This window comes from Glycine max, chromosome 13, assembly GCF_000004515.6.
Source record: "Glycine max cultivar Williams 82 chromosome 13, Glycine_max_v4.0, whole genome shotgun sequence".
In the NCBI taxonomy this organism is placed as follows: domain Eukaryota; kingdom Viridiplantae; phylum Streptophyta; class Magnoliopsida; order Fabales; family Fabaceae; genus Glycine; species Glycine max.
This window is the reverse complement of record NC_038249.2, coordinates 17677339-17698632: the sequence shown is the minus strand read 5'-3', so window position 1 is coordinate 17698632 and position 21294 is coordinate 17677339. Positions and strand designations below refer to the sequence as shown.

General features: G+C 32.8%; 1 protein-coding gene across 1 annotated transcript; it reads left to right on the top strand.

The window, feature by feature from the left end:
• Positions 1–6034: 6034 nt before the first annotated feature.
• Positions 6035–21294, top strand: LOC100799770 (small glutamine-rich tetratricopeptide repeat-containing protein). Its single transcript, XM_003542905.5, has 10 exons — positions 6035–6256; positions 6558–6829; positions 8119–8152; positions 14608–14741; positions 17732–17798; positions 18131–18230; positions 19107–19270; positions 19735–19781; positions 19857–19907; positions 20647–21294. The coding sequence occupies exons 1-10, from the start codon at positions 6178–6180 to the stop codon at positions 21013–21015; spliced, it is 1317 nt and encodes a 438-aa protein (XP_003542953.1). The 5' UTR covers positions 6035–6177; the 3' UTR covers positions 21016–21294.

The window sequence follows — 21294 nt, the reverse complement described above, 5'->3', positions numbered from 1 at the left end:
ATATATATATATATATATATATATATATATATATATATATATATATATATATATATATATATATATATATTACAAACAATATTAAATATATTATGAGTTAATATATATGCTTTAGAATCAAAAATAATTTTGTACCAATATTTAATAATCATTTTTTCATGTCATCTTATTTGTTAATATAATATGTAAAAAGAAAAATTCCAATGAAATATTAATGTAAAATATTTTACACCTATAATATATAAAATTTAAACTCATTGTATTTCGATATGGTGTTTCCTATTTTTTTTTTCTCTTTTTTACTATAAATAATTATACATCAAATTAATAACATTGTTAAAAATAAAGCTAGAGGAAGTTAATAGTCTCCTGTCATTTGTGTTTGATATGTCATATATTTGACTTAGTTGGATATACTCTTTATAACCTCACTTGCTCTCAAATGACCAAAGAAAGTCCAAACCAATATTTTTGGATCAACTTAATTTTAAGTTTTAGTGGACTTAATCACATTAAACAAATTGTAAATCTTGACTATCTAATTAAGCTTTATCATTTTATTTTATAGACTTAACAGGATTCAAAGAATCCAACTTTTTGCATTATGTCTTCATTCCTATGCTTGAAACAAGTACCAAATTCTATTATCATGCTAAATTGAAATGCTTCAATATTTCAAATTCATTGAATTTTAGAAACTATACCATCAAGGCAAAGCATGAAAAAAAAGGGAACCATTTTTAGTAGTGTAACTGTAGCACCTATCTAAATAGGAAAATAAAAATGTAAATGCACACACCAACTCTATTTAACACCTACAAAGAGAAAATTGAAAAAAAAATATTGTCAGGTATCTTGTTCTTCAAACTTAAACCTACCAAAAGTGGAGAAAATATGAACAATAGTGACTAAAGATAACAATGTAAAAAGCATCTATGAATTAGTTACTTTCTCATTTCCTTTTTTTGTATTTTCTTTCTCAACCTCGCTGACACTTTAATCCTATGAGGCCTTTGTCAAGTGTCTCTCATTTAAAACGTACAAGGTTCTTATATTAAGAATGTAACTCACTCCTATTTGAATCTTACAAGGCTTTTATATTAAGGTTGTTACTCATTTCCATTTGTGACCACATTTCTCTTCATCTAGAGTCTGTATCTGAATCATTTATCACACTCTCTTTTCTTTTTTATATTTTTTAGCTACTTCAACAAATAATTTAATCAAAGACGAATATGAGTTAGAGACTATAGGGACAATTGCTCCCATAGGATATTTTTTTTCTTATATGTATTTGGTAAAAAAAAGATCCCCCCATAAAAAATGTATTCCCCTATAGATAATTTCCTTTTGTAAATATATAATATATTATTTATTGTCACGGATAAAAAAATATTATTTTCCTGCTCCCACTAAGCAATTTTTTTAGATTTGTCTTTGAAGTTAATAAGTCAATTTTTCAGCTTTTAGATATTAACTTTCAATTTTTACCTTCCAGCTAGTTTTTCAATTAGTTTTGTCAAAAATATTCTAAACAATTTAGTGTCAAATAAAATATCAAATACTATGCCAAAAAAATCAAGGTTTAATCCTTTTCATTTAGAATTTAAATATTAATTGCTATTTTTCCATGCATATCTATGATACTTATTTTCGTAATTAAGTAAATATAAAATATAGAATATATTTTAAATTAAAATATTAATAATTAACAAGTTAATATGTATTTTATTTACAGAAAAAATTTAATAAGAATTTTTAAACGAAGATGATTTAATAGCATTTTAGTGGTATATATATATATATATATATATATATATATATATATATATATATATATATATATATATATATATATATATATATATATATATATATATATATATATATATATATATATATGTTTTTATCTTATATTAACCTATTACATCATCACTTAATTGATGATTTGATATTTTGTTGATCTTTCAAGACATCATTTAATAGATCCTAACTGATGACAGATACTAAAATCAAATAAAAAATCTCAGTTACTAAAATAAAAAAGTAAAGTTTAGATAATAAATTCTGAATGGGTATAAAAAAATATACTTAAGTTTTTTTATATTTGTTTTAAAAATTTATAGGTTGTGTCTATACGAATTCAGTTTTTAAACTAAAAACTATTTAATATTTACATTTCAAAATAGGTTTCAACCATTATTATTGGCTTTTTTATTGTAGTATATTGCCTCTTCGATTTATATGTAGTATACATCCTATGCTTACTCGAATTTATAGGCACCAAATATTGTTTTTTATTTTAGTGCACTATTTTGATACTACTATGGTTTTTTATTTTAAAATCTAGTTATATTTTAGTGAAATGCAATAAAATAGAAAAATGTTAAATATAATATGACTCATGAGAATAATTATAGAGATGAAGTAGAGAAGAAGAAAGTTTTAAAAAAACATAATTGTGTGTATTCATTTTAAGAGGAGTAACTTATTTATAGATATAAAAGGTAATTGAAGAGTAACAAAAAGATAAATACAAATAAATATAAAGGAAGATAATGACATCCACAAAAGATTATCCAAAAAACTCTCTCTTGGATGGCCATTATTTGAGAATGTGCATTACTAAAAGCTTACTAGGAAAAATCTTCTGAGATAAAAACCTAGTCAAGCAAAAAAGAGTACATCATTCTTCAATATGTTATTACGTGTTTCATTAAAAACATTGGTAGGAAGATTTGGTGGGAGAAAACCATGGCTAAGGGAAAAAGAGTGCACAAAGTATTTACTCTCCCCCTTATGCAAACAATCACCTTTAAGACGACCAAATACAATCTTGTGAGTCAATTATTCAAAAGTCTTCCTTGATAATGACTTCATAAAAAAACTTCTAGATTCTCATGAGAATGAACTTGTTGAACATTTATATCACCACTATTTTGAAGATCATGGGTGAAAAAGAACTTTTGTAAAATGTGTTTTGTTCTATCTCATTTAATGTATCCTTTTGAACAATACATGTAACATTGTCTTCACATGTGATTGTCAATGTCAATTTTTCTCATGTTTGACTTAAATTTTTGCATGATTGGTTGACGTGCCTATTTTGGTTTGTTTCACATATTGTCATTGAATTGTTGTATCACCTTATGTAAACTTATGACATATTATTAAGAGAATCTGATAGATAACTCCTATAATAACAAAGCACATGCTTAATATATTTTCATATTGGTGAAGAATCATATTTTGCTAGTGAATAAGTGAGAAATAATATATCAAATCATGTATACATAGTAAGATACATTAATCTTTCAATAACAGTATGGCATGGTACTTCAGGACCAAATATTTCTTCATTCTTTTTTCAATATCTAAAAGGATCATAGTTAATATCTAGAGACCTTACAATCATTGGACTGCACAATGAATGTGATTTTCCTATATAAAACCTTTTAAGTACATGTGCTATAAAAGCTTCTTGATGCACACAAATTTTATTCTTCAAGTATCCAATTTCCCAACACAAAACTTTGTGTTTTCTGGATCCTTCATCTCAAACTCTTTGTTTAATCAACCTATAGCATTTGGAAGTTCTTCAAGGGTTCCAAAAATATTTATGTCATCTTCATAAATAACAATTATGTTAAATTCTTTTTCATATTTTTAGTAAAAATACATGAACAAATGAGATGATTTCATGTCCTTCTTTTATCAAATATTATTGAGAAGATTAAATCCTATAGAATTTCCTCTTGGTCTAGATTGTTTTAGTCCATATAAAGACTTGATTAATTTGATAGGATAATCATCTCAAGAATTTGCATTATTGGGAAAATTATATCCTTCTGTAAGTTTCATATAAATGTCATTATCAATAGACTGATACAAATATGCTATAACAAAATCCATTAGATGTAAATTGTGTAGCTAGACTAATTAAGTCTCACATCTACTATAAGTGAATATGAGTATTCAAAATTAATGTTAGATCTTTGTGAAAATTCTTGAGCAGCAAGTCATGCTTTAAATTTCACAATTTCATCATTCACATTATTAGCACCTTTGTCTTTCTTCCATTGAGTATATTTCTTATTGATACCTTAGCTTGTAAGAAAAAACCTTATAGAGAATTTTATAGAAGAAGGTCATATTTTTTGAATTCATGTTTTAAGGTAAGTTTTATTTCTCTATCCAATCAATTTCATTCATAGAGTTTAATTTGGATCAATACATGTATTGTTATATTGCTCACGTTAATGTGAAAAATGTGTCTTGAAGGTGCAACCAAATAAAAAAATTCTAAAAATATTCTTGTAAAAGGTCCAGAAGATCTTATTAAACAAAGAAATTTGTTTTTCACTAAAAGTGAAAAGAAGAGATTATTCGTTTCTAATTTCATTATTCATATTCTATGTTTGGTAAAATATTTATGTTTCATTTATGTAACTATGAAATTGATCATTTTGGAGTTTTGAAGACTCTAGCAAAAAAAAAGAAATTTTTAAAATATTGTTCTCAGTGGAAGTAAAAAAAATAATTATATTTTTATTTTTACCAAAAGTGAAAAAGTAGTGTGGAAAGTGAATAAAACATCTTTCTTTTAAATCTTTCATGGTATATTTTTTTTATATGATTTTTGGGTTTCTTATGGTAAGAAAAAAGTTAAAATTAACAATATTTTTTGAGTATTTTTCTCACCAGAAATGTAAAAATAGTGAAAAAAAAAGAAAGAAAGGAAAACAATTTGGTTCTCCATGAAGGTGAATAAAAAAATAGTTCTTTCTCATCAAAAGTGAGAAAACAATACAAAAAGTGAAAATAAAGGAATATTTTTTTTATTAGAAATGAGAAAATAGTCTCCAATGATTTTTATTTATCCCTTGGACATGATTTATATGGTTTAAAATTGAAGTAGTATTTTTTTTTAGTTTTCATATATATATATATATATATATATATATATATATATATATATATATATATATATATATATATATATATATATACTCCGTTTGACTTTTGGCTTCATATACAAAAATAGTTTCTATTTTTTTTATTTATGTTGATTCACACATATTTAATATCTTTTCCACTATTAAAATAAATAATTTTGGCTTAAAATGTTTCGTGATTCAATTAACGCAAATTTATATATATATAAATTTTATATCATATGATTTGTTTGATGATTGATTCATAATATGACTTGTGAGAAAAATTACAGAATAAAAAAGTTTAAAGAAAATAATAATTATATATATTCATTGCAGGAGAAATAACTTAAATACAAAAGGTAATTGAAAAGTTATTAAAAATAAACACAAATAAAGATAATGAGATCCATAAAACATTACTCATAACAAAAAATAATTAGTTATACATTTTTAGTGGAAAGAGAGATTATAAAGAGATGAGTTTACAAAATAAATAGGAAAGAAAAATAATTATGTCTTTGAAGAAAATATAATTAATTAACTAGACTAAGTTATAATTAATGTTACTGTATAAGTTTGCGTACTATAGAAAAATCTTTTTTTTATCCCTCTTCTTTCTACAGACATTTTGTGTTTTTAACACTTTGTTTTATCAAACATATTTTCATTTCAGTTTTTGGACAGTTCATAGGATGAAGCTTCATCCTGTTTTTTTAATATTACTTAGTCTCGTGCCTAAGATTTTTACAAAACACAATTCGATCCCTTTTTTTATATTTTACTCCCGTCTAATACAATAAAAAATGATAAATATTCATATATGTTATATGCATAACTACTTTCAAAAAAAGAATTTCAAACTTTTTAAAGAAATTAATTAGATAGAAAAAAAGTAAAATTTAATATAAAATTATAAAATAATTAATCTAAGAAATTTTATTATTTAGAAATAAAAAAAGAAATTTAAGTACAAAAACTTTAAAACTACTCAATAATTTAAATTTCTTCAAAGAGTAAATAAAAAATCTGTAAAAAACAAAAAATGAAAGTCAAAAAGGACCAAAGGTAAATAACAAATCCGTCAAAAGAACATAAGCATTGGCAAACTTTTTTAAGTTAAGGCTAGATTCGCTGCTTCTTCTACGAACTTTCCAGAAGACAGTTTCTCCTTCCCACTGAACCAAACCATGTCCATTTTCATCTAGCTTCGCTTTTCAATCCATTGTTTCTCAGATACCGCATGGCTCACAATTACATCGCCACCGATTCACCTCTCTCTCGTCGCATAGTTCGTGCTTTCCTCCACTTCCTCAACTCCGGTATTCTTCTTCTTCTCATTCATTCCTCTCTATGCAGCACTACCCAATTGAATTTCCACTGCAAAATTTCATCTTTGCCGCGTGTTTATGCTTTGGGAGTGATTTTATGAACTGGGTCGATTTGTTTTTTCGTGATTGATTAGGTTCCAGTTGCCAATTGTCGTTTTAATCTGCTGATATGTGACAGGGTAGAAAAAATTGTTGTTTGGTTTTCATTTGGATTGTCAATTTTGTTGCTTGGTTTTTAATTTTTTTTATTTGTAATCAATGGATGTTCTCTAATTTGGTTCATGTGGAATAGTTGAACCGGGTCCTGGGGTTGATGCTGAGGGGATTGAGGTTGCTAGGGAGTGTTTGGCAGAGGCTTTTAAGCTTAATCAATCTCCTGTGGCTGGTGATGATGTGAAATCTGATTCATTGATTGACATATTCAAGTCTCTTGAAGCTAAAAAGCAATGTGAACCTAGCAAGTCAGACGTTGGTCCTCAGCCGGATTCCGTGGATGCTTCCAGTTCATTCTCGGGTGAGAATCCTGCTCGTGGGAAGAATCATTCTGAGGCGTCGAAATCTACGGTTAATTCACTTCACACTTACCTTCTTATGGCCCTTGCATAAGGCCGGTTTATTCGTGTCAAATGTTAAATTTTTAACTCTTTTGGTTGTTGTTATTGACCTTGAAATACGGGTGAAAGGAATAAAAATGGCATATATTTCATTATATAAACATGCAGTTGGTAAAGTAAACTTTGAAAATCAAATAATTAGATCATATTCCTGGTCTCCATTTCAACAGTGAGAAGATGTTGGGTAGGAGATGATGGAGAATTTGGGAACAATTGAAAAAAAAAAACCCAGTAAAACCCAAATACAACCACAATGGGTTATATTTGGTTGGCTTATGACCATTTGATTTTGTGTGTTGGGTCAGAGTTCTTCTGAGTGTTTGCTGTTTTTCTCCAATTGGGTCGAACATGTGGTAGTGGTGATGAGACCAAGCGAGATTGCTGGTGAGGAGAGGAAGTGTATGCACACCCATAGGCCCTTACGTTTGACTTGACTCTGTCGAGTGGGACATCAATGTGTGCCCTGTGTGTGATGTAGGGATTTAACATGCCACATAAGCCAATCTGTTAAAGCTACTATTCCTCACTTAATGCTTGGACTAACATGAGTAACGAAGTATATTTCCAGGGACATTTTGTTTTTAATTTCATTAGTTCCAAGTACTAACTAGGAGGTTTACTCTCTTATTTATACTTATCTTAGATTATTAATCCTAATTTACTAAATGAAATATAATGAGATATAAAATCATTCACACGCCTTCACGTAATAGCTTAAGCTTTTGGGATAGTTGGTTCATGACATGTTATTAGAACCTTTATGACCTATGGTCATGACTCGCGAGTACAATCCTTGTTATACCCATACTTCTGATGAAAAAGATAAATTTTAGCATAAGATAGAATGGGCCTGCACACAGTGCACATTTCAAGCTCAAGAATCTCTTGCTTGTAGGAGCGTCATGTAAAAAAAACCATTCTTGTGCCTTACCTAACAGCTTAAGCTTTTGGGATGGATGGCTCATGACTGTAATAGATATAGTTAATTTGTGGTTAAGCTGTTGGAGGACCAATTTATATGATTAATTGTAACCTTTATAGCATGCTTATGGAGTTGACTGGTTTTGCTAATAATAGACAATAAACAATTGTGTGTCACATTGATGATGAAGTACTTCATGATGCATCTCTCTACTTTCACTGTTCTAGCAGCTCATCACAGAATCACATTAATTTAAAATTGTCTTACTGAAATTTTGACTCAGTTCTGATTTATTTCATAATATGTAACTTGACCAGGATGAAGATTCAACACAGGGCCCTCATGCTTTTGGTAGGATAATATGTCCCCTTTATTTTATTTGAAATTCGAGTTATTATATACTTAAACATTTATTTAGAGAATATTTTATATTATTTATTATCTCAAGGTTGTCAATGACAAGACATCTCGTTCTGGACAAGTTTATGGTTTTATGATTGTAACATTTAAATTCTTTTATTTGTCATGCCTTTAGAATGCTTTAGGGTGTGGATCCCTTCAACAAGCATTACTACATATATAAATAACTAAAAAAAATTTGTTTTCTTTTACATGATGAGGAGTAACACGATACTTCCTTTGGATAGTGATATGCATGGAAGTAAAAGTTACTGTTTTGTAATATATTTTTGGAATACAATTTATTAACGTGTTTAACATGTTTATGATTTATCTGATTGTGAATGGGTAAAAGGGCAGGGATTAAAATTTTCTTGTTAAATACAACAACAATAGCTTTATCATTCTAGGTTTTTCTTAAAAAAGGTGGTTTTTTAAAAGGGAAAGTTTTGTAACTATCGAGACCAAATGAGTAATTAAACCAAAAAGGGTGCACTCAGCCCATGTTCTGGTGCAATACATGAGCAATGCTTGAGGGCCCCAGCACCAGCAGCAAGCTACTGCTCTGGACCTTCCCCTTCAAGAAATGAATTTAATATCACTTGGGCCAATAATAACCCACATCAGATATTTAACAGCAACGAGGTGTTGTTTTTGTTAATTATTTTACAAAAAAATAGTTGTTAATTATTTAGATTCTAGATGAGTTTGTTTAGGGTTTTTTATGGTTTCATTCTGCAAAAAACTCTGTCTTGTAATATTTGTGAGTGTATAACTCGGATATAGCTCTAATTATTTAGAGTTAGTTCGTTTAGTTACTAGTAACTGTAGTCAGTTGACAGTTGTCATTAGTTAGTTGACAGCTGTCATTCTGTTGCAACTAAATCTCTGCAGTATAAGTACTGCTGTTAGAGACTATAGTTGGCTTTGTAAAAATCTATTCTTCATAATATACAAATCCCTTTTTCTCTTCTATTCTTTCTACAATATATGGATTTCATGAAAAGTTAGTCATAGCCAAAAACAGTGATTTCATTTTTTTTAGGTTTTTGTTAATGTGTTCCTTGATCATAGGGTAAGAAATAAAAATAGGAAATATTAAATGAAAAACCAAAAAGCATATAGTTCTCCATTAATGTGAGTAATAAATGCTATTTTTTATTCTAACATGTATCATTAAGGTCCATATACAAAACCTTTTCTTTTTGGGATAAAATGAGAAATTTATTAAGACCAAGAGAAGATGGTAAATCCTCTGAAAATAGATAACAGCAACCAAAAGAAAGTGCTAACAACAACCAAGAGAGTGATTTCTGAATATTGTGCTTGAAGTGATCCCCTCCGCCCCCCGCCTCCTCATCCCTTTTAATTTTTAGGTTTCGTAGTTTATGTCCTCTTTAAGTTCAGTTCAAATTGAATCTTGGCTTTAGTTTTCTCAATAACACTTGAAGCTTGAATATGTGAGAAACATAAAAACTGTTCACTCACTCACTTGCTTTATTACATTCAAATAATACATATATATATACATCAAAAAGGGATAGAGACAGCTTGACAAGACAAGCCATACTGTTGTCTTCTACCACAAGCTAAGTAGGAGACTAGGGAAGCTAAAAACAAAATCTATCAAAAGATACACATAATTATAACACTCCCCCTCAAGCTGGAGCATATAAATCATATGCACCAAGCTTGGAACATATAAACTGAATCTTAGGCCCCCTTAAAGACTTAGTCAAAATATCAGCTGGCTGATCATTAGAATTAATGAACTCAGTGGCAATCTCTTTGGACAGTAGCTTCTCTCGAATAAAGTGACAGTCAATCTCTATGTGCTTGGTCCTCTCATGGAAGACTGGGTTTGAAGCAATGTGAAGAGCAGCCTGATTATCACAATATAACTTCATTTGCACCACTTTGCAGAATTTCAACTCTTCAAGAATTTGTTTAACCCACATAAGTTCACATGTAACCATAGCCATAGATCTGTATTCAGCCTCTGCACTAGATCGAGCAACAACAGCTTGCTTCTTACTTTTCCAACAGATAACATTTCCTCCAATAGAGACGCAGTATCCTGATGTGGATCTCCTATCCATGGGACAGCCAGCCCAATCTGCATCACAATATCCAGATATTTGTGTGTTACCTTTGTCTTCATAAAACAGTCCTTGTCCCGGAGCTCTCTTTATATATCTAAGAATACGTGTAACAGCATTCCAATGATCAGCACGGGGATTTTGCATAAATTGGCTAACTACTCCAACAGCAAAGGAAATATCAGGTCTTGTAATAGTGAGATAAATTAGTTTTCCCACAAGTCTCCTATATCTTTCGGGGTCATGATAGATTTCACCTTGATCTGCCATGAGCTTCAGATTAGGATCCATAGGGCTATCAACAAGTCTACAATTCTGCATGCTTGTCTCCTCCAAAATGTCAAGAGCATACTTTCTCTGTGAGATCACAACACCATCTCCTGATTGAGCCACCTCAATACCAAGAAAGTACTTCAAATACCCTAGGTCTTTGGTCTGGAAATGACTGAATAAGTGCTCCTTTAGCTGGACAATCTTAGTAGCATCATTCCCTGTAATCACTATATCATCAACATATACTATCAAATAAACACATTTCCCAGGGGATGAATGACAATAAAAAACAGAATGATCGGCTTCACTTCGTTTCAACCCAAAGAGTTGAACAATATGACTGAATTTACCAAACCAAGCCCGAGGGGATTGCTTCAACCCATAGAGGGATCGACGCAGCTTACACACAAGACCATACTCCCCCTGAGCAACACACCCAGGAGGTTGCTCCATGTAGATCTCTTCCTCAAGGTCACCATGAAGAAATGCATTTTTAATATCAAGCTGATGGAGAGGCCAATGACGCATGGCAGCCATAGCAAGGAACAGACGGACAGTAGTGATCTTAGCGACTGGAGAGAAAGTGTCACAATAATCAAGGCCATATACCTGAGTATAACCTTTAGCCACTAAGCGAGCCTTAAGTCGATCAATCTCACCATTAGGCCCAACTTTAACTGTATAAACCCATCTGCAACCCACAGCCTTCTTGCCAGGAGGAAGGGAAACAAGTTCCCAAGTACCACTATGTTCAAGAGCCTGCATTTCATCAATCATAGCCTGTCGCCATCCAGGATGACTCAGTGCCTCATGAATATTAGAAGGGACAGAATGCGAAGATAGAGAGAAAACAAAAGAAGAATATGAAGGAGACAAACGATGATAGCTTAGAAAGTTATAGATAGGATGAAGATTACGAGAGGATCTAGTACCTTTGCGGATGGCAATGGGCCAGTCTGAATCAGAGGGATGAGAAGTAGCAGGATCCATGGCTTGAGGATTGATTGAAGAAGGATGAGAATCAAGAGGAGAAGCTTCAGATACTGTAGAACCAACTGGCTGTGTCCTGCGTTGATATGTAAGAAGAGGTGGAGGAGCAACTTCAGGTGGATGTGGTGGAGAAGATGGAACTTCACTAACATCTTGGTTTAAGGTACCTAGAGGACATGGAGAGGGAATCGGAAGAACATTTTGGATGGAAGAAGAATAGTCCGTAGATGATGGAAAGAAAGGTGTGTCTTCAAAGAAGGTTACATCTGCAGACATATAGTATCGCCTGGTAGATGGAGAGTAGCATTTGTAACCCTTTTGAAGACGAGAATAACCTAAAAAGACACACTTGATTGCTCGGGCAGAAAGTTTATCTAAACCAGGGGAGAGATTATGGACAAAACAAGTACAACCAAACACTTTGGGTGGAACATGGAATAAGTGATCATGAGGAAAAATGATTGAGTGAGGAATTTGATTCTTAAGAGAAGAAGAAGGCATTCTGTTGATTAAGAAACAAGCAGTGAACACCGCATCCCCCCAATGGTGTGAAGGAACATGAGAGGCGAACATTAGTGATCGTGCGGTGTCAAGGAGATGACGATTTTTCCTTTCTGCTATACCATTTTGCTGTGGTGTATGAGGACATGTAGATTGATGCAGAATGCCTTTTGAAGATAATAAAGAAGAGAAATCATGAGAGAAATACTCTTTGGCATTATCACTTCTGAAAATCTTAATTGTTTTTCCAAATTGGTTTTCAATTTCATTGAGAAAGGACATGAAGATAGGCAAAAGTTCAGATCTGTCTTTCATTAAATAAACCCAAGTACATCTAGAGAATTCATCAATAAAAGTTACAAAATATCGAAAACCAAAAGATGTAACACGGCTTGGTCCCCAAATATCAGAATGAATGGTAGAGAAAGCTGAATTACATCTTTGAACAGTTTGTGGAAATGATGACCTAACATGTTTTCCTAGTTGACAAGATTCACATTCTAAGACTCGAAGATTCTTTAGACTAGGGATCATCAATTTTAGTTTTGGTAGACTTGGGTGACCTAGACGATCATGCAAAAGTTTGGGATTTGAAGTTGCTGAACAGGAGACAGACAAGTTGGACTTCATGTAGTAAAGTCCTCGTGATTCATGTCCTTCTCCAATCAGTCGACCCGTGCCATGTTCCTGGATAACAAAAGAATTAGCGGTAAAGGTTACTGAGCAATTTAATGAACGAGTTAACTGACTCAATGAAATTAAATTATAGGGACATTGTGGAATAAACAAAACAGAGTCCAATTTCAATGAGGAAGATAAAGATACTTGACCACTTCCTTGAGCTGCAACTTTGGAACCATTAGCTACAGTGACAAGATGAGGAATTTTTGGAAAAGAAATGGATGTAAAAGAGGACTTATTACCAGAAATATGATCAGAGACACCTGAATCAAGTATCCAAGGACTGAGACCGTCAATAGATTGAGAAATACATGCTGTTGAATAACATGGTACAGAGGAAGATGAAGCCTGGTTGCTGGATTTCTCGGATTTCAGCTTTAGATACTCCTGATACTCTGTATCAGAGAACTTAGGCTCTGATTTTTCGGTCTGAGTTACCTGAGCTACTTTGTCAGGGAAGCCATGCAGGGAATAACAATTCTCTTGAGTGTGACCCATCCTCTTACAATATGTGCATTGAGGACGTCCACTCCTTCCACCACGACCTCCTCTATTGTTGCGACCTCCCCCTCTTCCACGAGATGCAGCCATAGCTGATGTTTCCACACTTTCAGCTAAATTTTCTTCTTTCAAGGCTTGAGGCACGCGAAGAAGTCTAGTAATGAGGGAGTCCATTGACGGGACTTGGTCACCTGCAAGAATTTGATCACGCACATGATCAAAATCTGCATGTAGACTTCTCAAGATAAGGACCATGTAGAACTTGTCCAGCTTCCTATTCACTTCCTCCAACGATTTTGCTGCAAGAAATCTCTTCAGTTCTTCCACTGCTGCTCTAGCTTTCCCTACATGCGCAATCATATCATGGCTGGTTTGTTTGAGAGCAGCAACTTTCTGGGTTGCATCAAACAAACTTTGAATGTCGTTGGCAAATATCTCTTGTGCTTTCTTCCAAAAAGAGCAACATGTTTTGAATGATCTAAGGATCTCCAAAACATCCGGTTCAACAGATTGCCATAGCACTGCACACAACTGAAAATCCAGCTTTTCCCATTCAGCTCTCTTGTCATTCGGAACAGCATCAACTCCCTTTTCCAAGTGATCATGATATCCTTGGCCGAGAAACCATAACTCCACGGAAGCAGACCAAGACATATAGTTTTTCCAGTTGAGTTTGGCAGTAGTAATGGTGGGAGTTCCAGAGAATGAAAAAACAGGACCAGAAGACGGCATTTTTGTCAAGGAAAAACAAAAAACCTAACGGAGTAGAGAGGAGGAAGCACAAAATGACATGTAAACACTGCACTAGAGGCTGGAACGAAAACAAGGGAAGACGGCGCTCCGTTTGAGACAAGTCCGGCGCGATTCCGGTGGCCGGAGGTCGGCGCGTGGGCTTCACGCGCCGGGAAGAGGCGCTGCTGTAGAGCGGCGCGTGGCGGCGAATCTGGCCACGCGGTTTGCGGGGTTGTGTCGCGCTCCTCGAGGCGCACAAAACCCTGAACTCGCTGGCGAATTTGACGGCGGCGGCGGACGGCGGACAGCAGCGGCGACGATGGTGGCCGGAGAACCAGCTCTGATGCCAACTTGAAGCTTGAATATGTGAGAAAAATAAAAACTGTTCACTCACTCACTTGCTTTATTACATTCAAATAATACATATATATATACATCAAAAAGGGATAGAGACAGCTTGACAAGACAAGCCATACTGTTGTCTTCTACCACAAGCTAAGTAGGAGACTAGGGAAGCTAAAAACAAAATCTATCAAAAGATACACATAATTATAACAATAACGAACTTTATGTGGTTTCTTAAAATGCTTTAAGTAAAGTTACATTTGTATTCTCAATATTTGAATGCAGTATCTAAAGATGAACTGTGCGGACAATTCTTTGCTGCTCTGGAGAAAAATTGCTATTTTTGGAGCAATACTGATGGGAGTGATGACCCAGTGCAACTGGAGAAAGCAAGTTGTTTATTCAATGAGGCTTGTATGGTATGACATATTATGTCTTGCATAAACATATGTTGCATTTCCAGCTAATGTTGGAACTTAAAACATAGCTATTTCATTTGCTTCAATGCTTATATACACACGAGGCTTTTGTAAACATAGCCATCCTTTACTACGGTTGTTATTTTATTATACATGGTTTATTTCTGTCCTGATATTCACAACTATGTCCACTTAGCAAAAAGAAAATGCAAAAATAAATTAATACTACACTACTGATTTGAAACCGGAACCCAACATGTGTTTTATTTATTGTTTTAATTGAAAGTTCTATGCATTAACCTAAGGTTCTAGAACCATTTTGCTTGCTTGATTTATAATCCATCAAAATGTTGCAAGTTGGAAATCTATGCAGTATGCACCCTTAATTTGCCATGTCCTGCTAGCCCGAGCAACATTAAGGAAGCTGGTGGAACTCCAGTAAGTAGGTGTAGTGTCAGTGTTACTGGGCTTTCCCTACTTTTAAATTATGATTCTAATGATGATGATGCACCACTTTATGAAATTTATTGTAGGATGGAAAATGGTGGTGGGACTTGTTAGAGGTGGTAGAGGGATGGGAAAGATGAGGACCTATATGAGAACATGTTCAGCTCAAAGGAAGAACATAGAGAAAAAAGGCTTAAATATGTATTAGGTCCTACTAAATTTTTTAATTATGTTGTGTCCCTAATATTTTTTTTTAACTTTTTGGTCCCTAATAAATTTTATATTTTTTATTTTAGTCCCTAAAGTGCTATCTAAATGACTTTATTTCACCTTTCAAAGCTATCTAAATAAATTTAGAGACCAAAAACAAAACAAATTTTTATTCGGGACCAAAAACAAAAATCAGAAATTTATCAGGGACCAAAAAACATATTTAAGCCAAAAAAAATCCTCATTCATTTGTAAAATTAGTGTATGTTTGGTTTGGCTTATTTTAGAGAAATAATCACTTATTTTTGCTAGGTTCTTGAGAGAGATTTTGAAAAATAAGCAATTAATTTTGAGAAACAGTTGCAAGTGTGTTTAGAGAATCCCTGGACAAGATGAATCTTTACCAATCTGGTTAGATCATTACTGTAAAATAGAAAGATGTTTGGGAAACTTGACTCAATTTGGGTGAAGCAGGTCTTTGTGTTTATATATTCAATAATTAAGCTAGCAGTACAATGTAGTGCAATATAATACAGAGGACAAAAATACTGTCTGCATATTTAGTCACGTGTAATACACCTAAATCTCAACCCCTCTCACCCCTCAAGTTGGTTCATAGATGTAATCATGCTCAACTTGTTATAATCAACCCTACTCCTATTAAGGAAGATGTCAACTATTTATTCTTGAGTCCTAACATGTTCAGTGTATACAAGTCCTTGGTGAACTTTTCCCCCTAATAAAATGACAGTCAGCTTCCATATGTTTTGTTCTTTTGTGAAATATTGGGTTTGAGGCACTGTTAATTGCAGCTTGATTGTCCAGCAGAGCTTGATAGGTAGAGTACCCTGGAAGCTGATTTCATCAAGTAGATAGTGCAACCCATAATAAATCAAAGTTTTACTTTACACTTGATCTTGCTGCTACATTTTATTTCTTACTTTTCTAACAAATTAAATTTCCTTCAACGGACACATGGTAACTACAAGGGTGGTTTTTAATCTTTAGGATGACTAGGTGAATCTACAACAGGTGGTGAACCTTCTACTTTGTTGTTCCTTTTGTCTTATAAAGATTTTGGCAACCTAGGGCTCCTGTCAAGTACCTCAAGGTGTACAACATTGTATCCTAATGAGAACTTTGATAAGTTAACATTAATTGGCTAACCACACTTTATAGGAAAGAAGTGTCTGGATGTGTCATAGTATGATGATGGGATTAAGGGAAATTATGGCAGTTATTGGCAGATATTATGAGCGGTTACATGTTATTTAATGTGTATTGTTTTATTAGGTTCAGTTATGTATTATTGGTAAACGTGCATCTCTCTTCCATTGCATGCTGCCATCCATCGTTAGTCAAGGCCTTGGTCATAGTTTTGGGAATTGAGACAACATTGAAAGAAGCAACAAAGGATTTGGAGAAAGGAGAAAGTTGTTCATATTGTATAAAGGGAGCAATAAGGTGTTGAATGGCACAAATGTTCACCTTATGGCATTGCAAAGATCTAAAATTTGATCTTGAGATGCAAGGAAGGATGAAGGGGGTAAGTTAGCTGGAGAACCAGGTTCATCCATAAATGCTTTGTTTGAGGTGGGTAGCAGAGCATGAGGATGATGCATATACACATGTCGAATGGAGGATGACCAAGGTGGTGGACAAGAAGGAACTTTTGCTAAGGAAGATGTAGACACGGAATTAGATTGTTAAAACCATTTTAAGATGTAGACTCAGAAGTAGATTGATTGTCTGTAAACTAAATGTACACTAGAAAGAAAAAAAATTGAATACATTTTAGTGCTTGTAATACAAGTTCTAACCCCTTTTATAGGCTAAATGGATAAACCAGGGAAACAAAACATAGAAAAGGAAATGGGGAAAGTAGGAAAAGGCTGACAAAAAAAAGGGAAAATGGGAAAAGACAAAAAATCTATCTTAATAAGATACAGTGAGATTTTATTCTATTTACTACATGTACAATAAAGTGACAAGAAACTAGTGAACTTCATCCCATTTCTTGTGTTTAGTACATGAATTTCATATGATGACTTCTACTGTTTTCCCATTAGATACTCAAGTCAGTTGCTATCTCAAGTTAGTTGATCGTATGGACATTATTGTTTCTACTACTATTCTTGTTATTTTATGTAATTCATTTTAATATCTTGCTTCTTGTCTGTTTTATTCTACAACCACAGCAGCAGCCTAGTCTTATACCATGTGGTGGGGTTGACTGTGGATCAATCAATGCCATTGGGCTGATGGGTTCTATCAAAAAACAAATTTTCAGTAAAACTGTCTGTTTAATTCTGATGAAATCTGCTTCTATGTAGGAGTTGGAAAGATCTGGTTGTCACCAGTTTAGTTTGAAGAATTTGGCTGAATCACTAAAAACACTAGGTATGATAAGTGACTTTGACTTGAAGAAGCTTGATTTTTTCCTTGGATGAATTGAAAACTCTTGCACACACTCAAACTGTGACATACATGATGTGTAGTACATCATTTGTCAGAATTGAAATATGCAATTCTTTTTATTCATTTTAAATCAAAATAAAATGTAACACATTTATACAGTTGGTATAAGCCAAAAATTGTCTTTATATTGCACTCCAGATTGGTGTGATTAGATTATTTTTCAGTTTGAATCTATCAATGTTTGTTAAAGAATATCTATACAGTGATAGACTTTTGGAAGATGATATAGTACTTGAAATTGGATTTTCACTCAGGTAACAAGGCAATGCAATCTAAGAAATACTCTGATGCAATTGAGTTGTATAATTGTGCCATTGCAGTCCATGAAAAGAGTGCTGTTTACTACTGCAACAGGTAGTCCTCCAGTTTATACTGTTTCAAATATATACTATATTGGTTTTAGAATACCACTGAGGTCACAGTTTTAGGAAGTGTTTAGAAGAACTTATGGAGAGCTTATGAAAATAGCTTATAACTCCCATAAACCCTTTTTGCCTTATTCCCATCAGTTTGATAGTTAAATTTATGGCATCTGCCTTCATCTGATAAGAGCTTATGAATAAGTGTTTAACTAAGTTATTTACATAAATATACCAATCTGGAATGTTAACTTAGCAGTATTATGAAAGAAATGTCTCAACTTCTGATTTTTTTTATATGTAATAAATAATTAATATGCTTTTATAAATTATTAATGTAGGGTAAGATTGATATTGATTATAAGGTAATATTATGATTTATATGGAGAGACTTCCTTCTCCTTTTTGGGGAGCGGGGATGGCAACACATTGTTAAAGGTGATGCTAGCTAGGATTTTGTGGGATAACACATTTTAGTAAAAAGTTTGATATGATCTGTACACCCTTGTATAATTACGAGAAACAAGTCTTGTAGAAGTTCTAAATATATACTTTTTATTATGGAGTGTACGAAAGAACTAAGGATATCTGCTTTAAATTTAATGGTTCGTTGAAATTCTAGTACTGATATAATAAATCAATATGTTTTGGCTAATGTCCTTTAGGTTCAATGATCCTTACCCATGAAGAATGAATGAGGGTAGAGGGAGTGATGGTGGAGCACAATATCTCTACTATCCAATCTTTGTTTATTTGGTTTAGATTTTGGAATGTAATTTTTAAGACAGTTGTCTGGTTCAGAATAGCTTAGGCGCCAGTTCATTTAACTGATGAATCTGCATTTTGCGCCTTCATTTTTTACATATATCAGGGCAGCTGCTTACACCCAGATTAACAAATATACAGAAGCGATCCAAGATTGTCTTAGATCCATTGAGATTGATCCAAACTACAGCAAGGCATATAGTCGTCTGGGTTTGGTTTATTATGCACAAGGAAATTACAGAGATGCTATTCATAAAGGGTTCAGAAAAGGTTGGTAAAGGATTATATTCATCCCCTAAATTTGTTCTTATAATCTGTTTTATTATATGTTTTTAGTGGAAATCATCTGGAGAATGTTGACTTTATTGCTGTTATGTACTGTTACTTTATCAAGGTAAATGGTGGAGATCTATCACCTTACTAATGCAATGTTAACTCAAAACTTTGGGTTTTTTCTCAAAGTTCATAATTGGTTAGCTTCTTTTTTGCCATTTGGGTTTCCTACACCTGCAGGAACATGTTATGAACATTATAGTCTAAAGAATTGATTTTACTGAAAATGCATTCTTTAGTTATCAGAATGATATTTGGAAAATGATTCAGTCTGCAGACTTTTGAACTGTTGTTAATGTCATTATGAGTATTGGATCCAAGCTGGTTGGAATTTGGAAGTGTTAAATCCAGTTAATCTTCAACTCAATTTATTTATCTTAACATGTTTTGTGTCTCTGCAGCCTTGCAGTTGGATCCAAATAATGAGTCTGTCAAAGAAAATATAAGGGTTTGTTCTGTTTTTCCTTTTTCTTCTGCTTGTCTTATTAGTTTTTCTATATTGTCATGCTGTTGTTAACCACAGGTGGCCGAGCGTAAATTGTTAGAAGAGCAACACCGTGCATATCAAAACCAGGTATTATTATTATTATTATTATTATTATTATTATTATTATTATTATTATTATTATTATTATTATTATTATTATTATTATTATTATCATATAGTTTTAATTTGTATCATCTGTACTGCACGGTTCAGGAGTACATACCCTTCATCATTTTCTTTTTTTCTTCCAAAATAATATTTAGTGAAGAGTAAAGACATTAATAGAACACAATTGAGAATAGCCTTTTCCAGAAGAAATGCATAAATACCGTCACAGGAGTGCTAGCAACACATTTTCTAATACACACTATATTATTGGTTGAAATTTATTGAAAACTATAAAATTGAGAGAGACTCATTAAATAAGAAGTAAGACCCATCAAAATTTGTGATTTCATCAATAGTAGCACGTGTGTGAGAAAGTATGTTGCTAGCATTTCTCTATCTTCATATTGTAGTTATTGTTATCTTCGCAAATAGCTCACTTTTGAACTCTCGGGACCTAGGAGTCATACTGATGTTACTTTCATGTAGTTTATCTCTCTATTAATTTAAGCTATGAATTTATTGTAGTTGTTACTTAACACTGAAATGTCAGCAAGCATTTTTTATTTTCTCCTTCATTAAGCAGTGACATCAATTTTTTTTTTCTTCTCGATAAGTTATTTCTGCTAAGATAACTATAGCATTCTGATATCTGTTTGCTACTTTGCTCTAACATAATGTCTTCAACCAAATGTTTTTTTCCCTCTTCCATTCTCCAAAGAATTCAAGATCATCTCAAGAATTCCCAAACCAATCTGCGCAAGGAGGATCAAGAAGCCACAGCGTGCCACCTCCATTTTCCTCTATGTCATTTAATCCCCGTGATATTGCAAGCATGTTCATGAACATCACAAACCCTACAAATGCACAGCCGCAGGGGTCACATTCTCATCAGGAAAGGCAAGAAGATAGCAATGGTAGTGGAACTAGTGAGCCTGAAATAAGAATTGGGGGAAATATTAGTGTAAACATGGAGGATATGCCAGAGGATATAACAGGGGCCTTACAATCAATGATGGAAATGTTATCTGGGGCTGCACCCCCTGGGCAACCGCAAGATCAAACAAATGGAAGAACAGCACCAAACTAAGCTATTTCAGCATTCTGAGACTGTAAAGACTCACAAAATTGTTAAATATTTTTTTTGCCTGTTTAAGTTTTTTGATAGATTACAGCATTAACTAACAAAATTCTCTCTGTTTACATCATATAGAGCTTTTGAGTCACTATCCTTTTTGGAAGCACATTATACAATTGTCATTCGTGCAATATCCATACTTTTACAGGTTACAAGCCTATGGATTGGGACGTGTAATTTACTAAAGGGCATAGTTGTTGTAGCTAAGTTTAGATGATTATTTATTGCAAA

Bases quoted from the DNA above. Each gene is read 5' to 3' on its own strand.
- LOC100799770 (XM_003542905.5), top strand. From the start codon at position 6,178: ATGGCTCACAATTACATCGCCACCGATTCACCTCTCTCTCGTCGCATA. The intron at 8,153-14,607 runs GTAGGATAATAT...ATTTGAATGCAG, and splicing joins ACAGGGCCCTCATGCTTTTG to TATCTAAAGATGAACTGTGC. The intron at 18,231-19,106 runs GTAGTCCTCCAG...TACATATATCAG, and splicing joins GCTGTTTACTACTGCAACAG to GGCAGCTGCTTACACCCAGA.